At 42.6% G+C, this 9,838-nt stretch overlaps 2 protein-coding genes across 2 annotated transcripts; one reads left to right on the forward strand and one right to left on the reverse strand.

Annotated features, from left to right (window-relative positions):
- Positions 1-3,542: 3,542 nt before the first annotated feature.
- LOC143583820 (protein ANTAGONIST OF LIKE HETEROCHROMATIN PROTEIN 1-like) lies at positions 3,543-5,094 on the reverse strand. The gene has a single exon (XM_077066022.1). The coding sequence runs from the start codon at positions 5,011-5,013 to the stop codon at positions 3,610-3,612; it is 1,404 nt and encodes a 467-aa protein (XP_076922137.1). The 5' UTR covers positions 5,014-5,094; the 3' UTR covers positions 3,543-3,609.
- A 2,718-nt stretch (positions 5,095-7,812) lies between these two features.
- LOC143583829 (uncharacterized) lies at positions 7,813-9,621 on the forward strand. The gene has a single exon (XM_077066032.1). The coding sequence runs from the start codon at positions 7,813-7,815 to the stop codon at positions 9,619-9,621; it is 1,809 nt and encodes a 602-aa protein (XP_076922147.1).
- The last annotated feature ends 217 nt before the right edge of the window (positions 9,622-9,838 follow it).

Raw genomic sequence — 9,838 nt, forward strand, 5'->3', positions numbered from 1 at the left:
TCGACTGTACGTTATCCCTTCCGCCTAACCGATGTTGCAAGCCGGATGAGGTGTCAAAGTTTACCCTTGACTGCCAAATGCCTAGCTTCCGCTTTTTGTTTAGTCGGGCGGTAAGGACGTTGTCTTCTCTTGTTTTCTGGGTGTAGAGGTTTGTGCTCTGGGGGAGATCTCTACCCAGTTGCTTCTCCGTTTCCGCAAAGTGTTTAGCTGCTGTCATGATGGCATCCCATGTGGATGGCATGCCATCTTTACCCGTTAAGGTGCGGATGAGCTCTGGGTCGTTCGCGCCCTGGATGAAAGCAGCGCGAACAAGATCTTCGCTAATATTACCCAGACTTAGCTTCTTTGAGTTGAAGCGAGTGATGAAGTCTGGCAGAGATTCATCTTCCTCTCGAATGCAATTGAGGATTGTCCATTGCTCTTCGGTATACTTTCTTTGTTGGCTGAAGTGTTGGCTAAACTTCTGCTGGAAGTCTTCCCAATCATAGATGTGGTGGACCGGTAGACGATCGAACCACGCTCTAGCTGCCCCAACAAGCGTCATTTGGAACATGTAACACCACGTAGGTTCCGTCCAACTACTGACGGTTGCCCCCGCTATGAACCTGTTCAAATGATCGTCTGGATCAGATATACCATCGTAAGTGCCGATGTTGGACATCTGTTTGGCACTTTTCGGGACGATTGCTTCCGCAATGTCCCTTGCAAATTTGGACGTTCCCGCCTTTGCAGCAGTTGGTGTAAATGTTTTGGAGAAGTCACGTGGGTTTCCACCCGCGTTTTTTGGTTTGAAGGTTTCTCCAAAATGCCTTCTCGGTTGGGAGTCCGTTTCTTTACGCTTCCCTTTCGCCCTATGACGAGGGTTTGCGTCACTGTCGGATTCCTCCGAATCATCGTCCAAGTACTCTACGAGTTCATCAGCCTGTTGGAGTGAACGTAAGCGTTCATCCAACTCAGCTTGGAATTCTTTTTGACGTGCTTCCGCCCACGCTTTAACTTCATCGAGTGTTTGGCGGGGGAGCCTCGTTCGTTGTCTCTCTAACTGGGTATCGGTGAATGCCAGTGAGAGGTTATTTACTGCATTTGCCCCAGCTGGGGTAACTGGGGTAGTGTTCGTAAAATTTACTGCACTTGCCCCGGCTTGGGTAACCGGGGTAGTGTTCGTAAAAACTGTGTAGTTGCCGGTATTCCCCCCAGTAGCTGGGGTTGTGGTTACCGGAGTTTCTTTAACCATCTTTCCAGAAGTTTTGAGAAAACTGAAAAGGATTAAGTTCTAGCTTTTATACACGGATGGCGCCAATGAAGAAACACTAATCGACCCCGGGCAGATTACGGATAATCTGGGGGTTAAATATATGTTTCCCACGAGGGGTTAGATCCGGCAAAGATGGTTCTTCTGATAACCTGCAAAACAGACACCGTGAGCTCGTCACTGAGAAGGGGGGGTACCTCCTTGTGACCACCCTCCGGCGTGAGAATCAGACTAGATTGCTCTTGAATATAAGTGTATATTAAGAGAATGACTAGAGCAGATATCAGGTATAAGATATAAGATAAGATGAGATGATATACCATTCCAAGGTGTTGGAGTATTTATAGCCGAAGGTAGGTTTCCAAGAAGGTACAGCCGGCTGAATAGTGTTCCTGTTCTGCCAACTGTGGGCTACGCACATGTCATGCTGGTAGTTGGTGGATAGGCAGCGGCTGATAGTGACCAGGCCGGCTGTGTACTATTCCTGTTCCACCAACTGCAGGCTATGCACGTCCTCCGACAGGTTGGTGAGTAGGCAGCGGCTAATAGTGACATACAGTACAAGAGCGTGCTGCTCGTCATACTGTTGTCAGTGAGCTGTCGTATCCTTGGTCAGATCTTTTGTCCATACCTCGTCAGGTACAGTATAAAAGATCCTCCAGTATCGTACGGACTGGCTCATTTGGGCGGGAGTTCTCCCGGCTTTGTGCGGGAGAGTTCCCGGCTTTGCTCATTCCTTCTTCAGGTGACATTACTGAATTATTATGAGTTAAGTGCCTTGTGCGTGTAGCTTTGCTGCGCAGGTAGCCTTCCCTGATGGCTTGTATCCGCAGCTGCGGGAACAGGCAGAGTACTTCACCATTGGGAGGCTTTTCCTGCGGGAACAGCTTGCGTACTGCGCGTAAGGACGTCACGTCTCTGAGCATGGTGGGTCCTGCGGATCCAGTTGGTCTCGGCGCAGACGTCCCTTTAAGTTAAGTCTTGCGGGTTCAACCGCGCAGACGTCCGTTAAGGAGTCTTGCGGGTTCAACTGCGCAGACGTCCCTTTTCAAGGTGAGTCTTGCGGGTCCAACTGGGCTCTGCTGGGACCTACCTCTTCAGATTTGAAACTAATATGTTCTTTCAAGGGGTGAAATTGCACAAAGTGATAGATAGGATGTATAAAATGGAACTAGAGAATACATAGTGATTGTCTTTATTGTGTATTTAATTAACGACGGATAGCGTATACGCGGTTGGAGGCATGTCAAAAAGAAAGAATAGAATATAAATTGACCATTTGGCCGTTTAGGAAGCTTCACTAAAATACAAATGTGACAAATGTCCATTCATAAAATATATACCAACACTGGATAGATAGGTGTTACTACGTATTTATTATACCCCACATTATAATTTTCAACACGTAAACTTACAACTATATTAGGTCAGGTCAATTTTATACCATGTATGAATAATGGACGCGGCTAGAGAATGAAAAAGGTACTCAACGACTTGTCGTGACGCTTACTTATATGGCCGTGTCTTGAACAAAATAAATATAAAGGTGTGACTGAACTCAACGATTATGTATGAGAGAGAAATAAATTATAGGTAAAACTGTTAATGACCTATACCGATACAGTAAAAAATTATTCGTAAAAGGTGAGAAATATGTTAAATTATTCATGGCTAAAAATCTATGGTAATTATAATTTTTATGTAAAATATTATACTTTCAAATTCTATTCTTATGTTGTATCTGAAAAAATAATAATGGGATTTATTCACATTTATAGTTAAATTAGTAAGTTATAACTTTGTTGCCGTTGAGTTGATGGTTGAATAACAAGGGAGAGATATGGTGTTTCATGCGATCCAGGTTCTATTACTGTTCCTGGCACTTAGTTCTGGCGACACATGTTGATTATGGAAGACTAAACGAGTAGGCGACGATCACTAGTTCGATCATTGAATTGAACGAGTTTTATCTTACTACACTGTCGTGTATTCGGGGAATGTTCACAGACATCGCCCTTTGGTGAGGTTTTTCCATGGTTCAGTGGCGAGCGAATTCGATGTGGTGAACTTTGTCAGTAACGAATTTGAACGATTTGTTGACCGTTAAAAAACTTATAACTTCTTCAAACCTTTGGACCACTACTAATTCTGAAAAAAAAAAACTATTTATAATGTATATGAATTGAATAGATAATAGTGTTATTGTTAAGACATTTAACTAATACTAACTTAAAATAGAAAAAAAGAATACTTGCTATTGCCTCGAGTTTAAGAATAATTTGTAAGAATTAAACAACAAGGTTTCTATAAATAGTATTGTCATTTTTCATACATGTAACAAAAATATGATCTTGTAACTATCTAAAGCCGGTACTTCCATGGCTCCGATGCAATAAATTATGAGCAATACTATCTCTAACTTGAACCGCATTTATGGATTTAACCCTTGCATTTTCCTCGACCATAATCTCATCGTCAAACAAATCAAACTTCAACTCGTCGTCCATGGTCTCATTATACATCTCACAAATGTTGTGCAACACACAACATGCCCCTAACACAACCGGCAAATCTTGAAGCTTGACTTCGGTTCTTTTTTGCAAGCACGCCCATCTCCCTTTCAACCTCATAAATGCGTCTTTTGCTATTTGTTGTACCTCATCGGTTTTCTCATTAAACGAATGTTGACTCCATGTCTGGTTTTGGTGTGTGTAAGGGACCAAAAGCCAGTCCAATAGTGGGTAGCTGGAGCCACCCACTACAAATATGTTTTTCACATGACCCATATTGAATCTTTGCGCAAGAGCTGACTTTTCCAAGATTTTGTCGTCAGACAATGAGCCAGGGTAGCCAACGCAGATGTTGGTGAACACGCCTCGTGAGTCAACCACGCCCTGGATGGTGGTCGAGTACGATGGTTTCTGATTCCGCTCAGTGTGCTTTTTGTTAAAGTACGCAGCAGGGGTGGTTTTCGGTGCAATTATCGAGACGTGTGTAGTGTAGATTGATCCAGAAACATTGGGTATGCCCGAGATTAACCCGAAATCGTTTTTGATTTGTTCAAGACGTTCCTTATCAGGCCATTGTAGGAACTTAGGCATTAACACAGTTTTGATCGCAGCACAAACTTCAAGGACTAGTTTGTGACAAGTGGAAATCCCAAGCCCAAACAAATTCGACACGCTTCTCAATGGTTCACCAGTTGCCAAACGGTACAAGCAGACAGCGACACGTTGAGGAACAGGAATCGCCTGACGAAGCATAGTATCTTTTTTAGTAACCGCCGAATCCAACTCGTCACAAATCATATTAAAAGTAGCTTTACTCATTCGAAACACTTTCTTAAACTCGTCGTCTGAACACTCGTTACTAATGTAATACTCCCAAAACGCCTTTGATCTTTCCTTCACCCACACCCGCCTCGGCCCTCCACTCGCCTCCTCAACCACAACCGCCTTCCCGGCGGGTGTTTTCCTAACTCTTTCTTCCGAATGATCCGACATTTCTGGAGCAACAAAATTCAAATTGGGTGTTTCTTGATCGTCAAGGAATGAGATGGTGTTTAGAATGTCTTTCAAGAAACTATATTCTTCATCGAATTTTCGACGTTTGTTATTCGGGTTGTCTTCAATGACAATATTATTATTATTATTATTAGTATTATTATTATTATTATTATTATTATTGTCTAGTTCTTGAAAGAATGAGTAGAAGTAAGAGTAGTCTTCTTGGTTTGAGAATGGAATGGAAGTGATTTCCATGGATTGGTTATTATTAATATATAAAGATTGGATTAATGTGAAAAGGTTGTTTGAAACTGAAGATGTGAACAGATGGAAGTGATTGTGTTGAAGATGAATATATACATGTACATGTTAGATGAATGAATAATAATAAGCGTGTGAGCATTAATTAATTGAATTGAATTGAATAAACATAACGTATGAACGCGTGTAAGAAGGTGACAGGAAGATTCATAAGACGAGTAGTTAGTAAGTAGAAGCTTGTAGTGGAAATGTACTATTTTGTACCTTGGACAATTAATAAATAAAGTTGTAGTCCCTAGTGTTTGTTTTAATGAGAAAAAGTTGTAAAACTTGCGAAACTTTAATTTTTAAGGACTTTTTTTTTCTGTGTGTAAATACATTCTTTTAAAATGCCTCACCTAAAGTAGAGTTTTCCCTTAAAGATTTGGAGTGTTTTTAAGGCATATCTTTGGTTTTTTTTAAAAAAAAACGTGTCATATCAACTATCATATTCAATTTCTTAACAACGTCTGTTAACTAAAAAATACTCCGTAGTATATACATATATTTGAAAATGTTAGTTGTGTGTATAGGGTCTCACTCATCCGCCCCCTTTGGTGTTTGGAAGTTTTGGCCGAACGCGTGGACATCCAAAAGTGGAAGCCACCCTCAACTTTCTAGCGACGAAGATGCTCTTATGTAGCAAATAACCCTCTTGTTAAAATGAATTATCCTAATTCGTCATGTTATGAACTTTTTGTGTAGTATGGTATATGTAGTGACTATATAGGTAGTGAGCAAGCTTGTAGCAAAGTTTATACGTGTTCAAGTGTATAGATTGGTGTGTTCTTTGGGTGTAATAAATAAGTATGTATAGAAGTTCATAACATTTGAGGGGAGTGTAGGTGGCAAATGTGTATGTTATATTGCTTTATGCACAACGAAAAGATACGGATAGGTTGAGCTATTACGGATAGGGTAGTTGAAAACAATCTCTTATGTAAACTCGTGTTTGTAACGATTATTCTGTAATGTATTTTCTCTATGTTAGTTGTGTCCGAGTGAACAAAATTGAAACTATGTTTGGTCGTATATGAAAAAAAGTTTAGCCAAACAGCAAGACAGTTTTTCAGAATAACATACAAAACATTCATTTAACAAATATATAAACTGAAAACTATTTATTCTATCATAAATATAATTGAAATATAGTTTTAGTGCATGTTTGCCTATCCTGTATTGTTGTCAATATAATCATTTATCCATTTTTAAGAAAAATTACATGGGTTCACTCAAAAGTTGTTATGTTTACAAAATGTTACATTTGAAACTATTATGTTCATTGAGGGGGTGAAACTGAATTACGTGATAGACAAGGGGTTGAGATGGAACTACAGAGTACAGTGATGTGTTTATTTTGTGTTTGTTTGTTTTTTTCATAAATTAAATAAACAAGGATAGCGTATACGCGGTTGGGAGCACGTTTAAAAGGAAGAATAACAAGTGAGAGGTAGGGGGACCAATCCTCACTACCACCAACTTATATGGGAGATATGAGGGATGACCCTGGCTTACCAGGGTTCGAGTCCTGATCTCACCCGGTTTTACCGGCTCATCGTTGTCGTGCCGTTTGGCGGGCGTGGGGGTCGGGTTTTATCCGGTGAATCCCTCAACAGGTGGACCGCTAGGGGCTCCGTCCGTCCGGACTAGTGGCCGGCTCGGGCTACCTTTAGCCATTGGGGCCGTATACGGGGTACCCGGCGTTACTTAGTTGGCCATTCAAAAAAAAAAAGGAAGAATAACATGTTGACCATATCCGGAAGCTTCATTAAAGTACAAATATGTCCTCTTATATAAAACACAAAAGCCAACAGTGGATATGTGTTGCTTTGAACAGCTTGAAGAAGAGGATAAAGAACGATTACGACCTATTCACGCACCCGTCTCTGGGTTTGGTGGGGAAATAATGCACCCGCGGGGTGTCATTACTTTCCCGGTTACACTTAGTGATGGAATTCACTCACAAACCGAAGAGGTTGAATTCTTAGTTTTACCGGCAAGGTCCAAGCATGATATTATCCTCGGACGGGAGGCAATTGGTGACTTCAATGCACATCCGTCCACAGCTCACGGAGCAGTAGGGGTCCCAACCCGCACTGGCGTAGCAATAATCCATGTTAACCGACATTGCTGCACAGCTGAAAGTTCAAGACCGAGCAAAGTTTCCAAACAAAGCCAGAGGACTGAACCGGAGAAGTGGATCCTCAACAAGAAATTTCCCGACCAAACCGTAGTAATTGGACCGGCTATCTCCGAAATCGTCCGAACTTTTCTGAAACAATTATTGACAAGAATATCGACATTTTCGCATGGCAACCCGCGGACATGACTGGTGTCCCGCGGAACATTTCAGAACACAAATTGAAGGTGAATCCGTTAATCACCCCAATTGTGCAAAAGAAGCGAAAAATGGGCCCCGAACAAACAAAAGCCATGAACGAGCAAGTACAAGACCTTTTTTACGCCGGAATCATCCGATAAATCAAGTACCAAACATAGGTGGCTAACCCGGTGATGGTCCCAAAAAGTAATGGAACGTGGAGGATGTGTATAGATTACAAAGATCTAAACAAGGCATGCCCGAAAGATTGTTACCCACTTCCGGAAATTGACTTAAAGGTAGATGCGGTGGCCCCATTCAAATTCAAGTGCTTCCTTGATGCCTACAAAGGGTATCACCAGATTCATATGGCGGCTGGTGACGAAGACAAGACAGCATTCCGCACCGGCCAAGGCACATTCTGATACAGAATGATGCCTTTCGGATTAAAAAACGCGGGGGCCACATATCAAAGGCTGATGGATCAAGCCTTCAAAGGTCAGATAAGTCGAAATCTTGAAGTTTACATGGACGATTTAGTAATCAAAAGCATCGAAGAAGATCAAATGCTGAGGGACATAGAGGAAACTTTCGAAACACTGAGAAGTATCAACATGAAACTCAATCCGGCAAAGTGTTCCTTCGGAATGGAGGAAGGGAAGTTCCTCGGGGTAATCGTTACAGGCACGGGTTTCAAAGCAGTAGCCCGCATGCCATCCCCCGCATCCCTCAAAGAGGTCCAAACACTTAACGGGAGATTAGTAGCATTAAATAGGTTTCTGGCAAACCACGCTGCTAAATCTTATCCGTTCATTTCAACTCTAAGAAATTTCCTTAAAAAGGCACAGTTCAGATGGACCCCGGAAGCCGAGCAAGCGTTCCAAGAAGTCAAGAAGTGTTTAATAGAATTACCCATGTTAACTGCTCCACACGCGGGTGAACCATTAACACTATACTTGTCGGCATCTAACATTGCTATGGGGGCTGTTCTATTAACAGATAGGAAAAATGTCCAAACTCTAATCAATTACGTTAGTAGAACATTATCGGACCCGGAAACAAGATATTCAATGTTGGAAAAGCTGGTATTGGCGCTGATCTATGCAGCCAGACGACTCCGCAGATATTTCCAGGGTCACCCTATAAATGTGTTAACCGGGTACAAACTCAAGAACGTGTTGAGTAAGCCTGAATTGTCTGGTCGGCTGGCAAAGTGGGCCATTGAATTAGGTGAATATTCAATCGAGTATAAACCAAGACCGGCAATCAAGGGGCAAGTGCTGACGGACTTCGTCACAGAAGTTCCGCAACACAAAGAACAAGAATGTATGATCGAACAACAACCCCAAGCACCTCCGGAACAAGGACAAGTCTGGTCATTGTTTACGGACGGAGCTTCAAGCAGTGAAGGATCGGGCGTAGGCTTAAGGCTGGTCAACCCCGAGGGGCATGAATTTACATACGCCATCAAGTTGGACTTCAAAAGCACCAACAATGAGACGGAGTACGAAGCCTTCTTGGCAGGCCTGCGGATAGCGAAAAAGCTCGGGGCAAAACATTTGGAAGCGCGGGTGGATTCCATGCTAATTGCGGGACATATAAATGGAACATATGAAGCCAAGAACGACGTTATGGCCTCCTATTTGTCCGAAGAAAAGGTCTTGATCCGCCAATTCAACTCTTTCAATGTTGTTCACATTAAGAGGAGCGAAAACAAATCGACGGACACCCTTAGCAAACTAGCTTCAATGAATTTCGAGCACTTCGCTAAAGATATTCGGGTAGAAGTCTTGAATCATCCATCCGTTCACCAAAATCAAGTCCTGGTAATCCAGACCGGTGTCGAGTCCTGGATGACACCCATCAAAGTTTACTTATCTTCCGGAGCACTCCCAGCAGGAAAAGCTGAGGCTCGAAAGATCAAGCACAAAGCTTTAAACTACCAGATGATTGATGGCATTTTGTACCGGAGATCATTCCTCGGCCCGCTGTCACGATGTGTAGACGCAGAGGATGCAAATTACCTAATTCGAGAAATTCACGAGGGTATCTGCAGACTACACGCGGGGCCAAGAATGACAGTTGCGAAAATTATGAGCGCGGGATACTATTGGCCCGGCATGCATTTGGGCGTTGTACAAGAAATCAGAAAGTGCGATTCTTGCCAACGCCATGCCCCTAATACCTTGCGTCCTAAAAACGAACTGGTCCCGGTCACTTATGCCTGGCCGTTCCAAAAATAGGCTATTGATATTATGGGACCTTTCCCAGAAGCCCCGGGACGAGTCAAGTTCCTGATAGTGGCCATTGATTACTTCACCAAGTGGGTAGAAGCCAAACCAGTCGCCTCAATAACGGCATCAAATGTTAAGAAATTCCTGTGGGAATTCATCATTTGCCGGTTTGGCCTCCAGCAACAGTTGGTAAGTGACAATGGGACCCAATTTGCTGATAGCGGAC

This window comes from Bidens hawaiensis, unplaced genomic scaffold (assembly GCF_021521415.1).
Source record: "Bidens hawaiensis isolate Kalapana, Puna unplaced genomic scaffold, B.hawaiensis_p1.1 tig00032546_1, whole genome shotgun sequence".
NCBI classification, from domain to species: Eukaryota; Viridiplantae; Streptophyta; class Magnoliopsida; order Asterales; family Asteraceae; genus Bidens; species Bidens hawaiensis.

Bases quoted from the DNA above. Each gene is read 5' to 3' on its own strand.
- LOC143583820 (XM_077066022.1), bottom strand. From the start codon at position 5,013: ATGGAAATCACTTCCATTCCATTCTCAAACCAAGAAGACTACTCTTAC.
- LOC143583829 (XM_077066032.1), top strand. From the start codon at position 7,813: ATGCCTTTCGGATTAAAAAACGCGGGGGCCACATATCAAAGGCTGATG.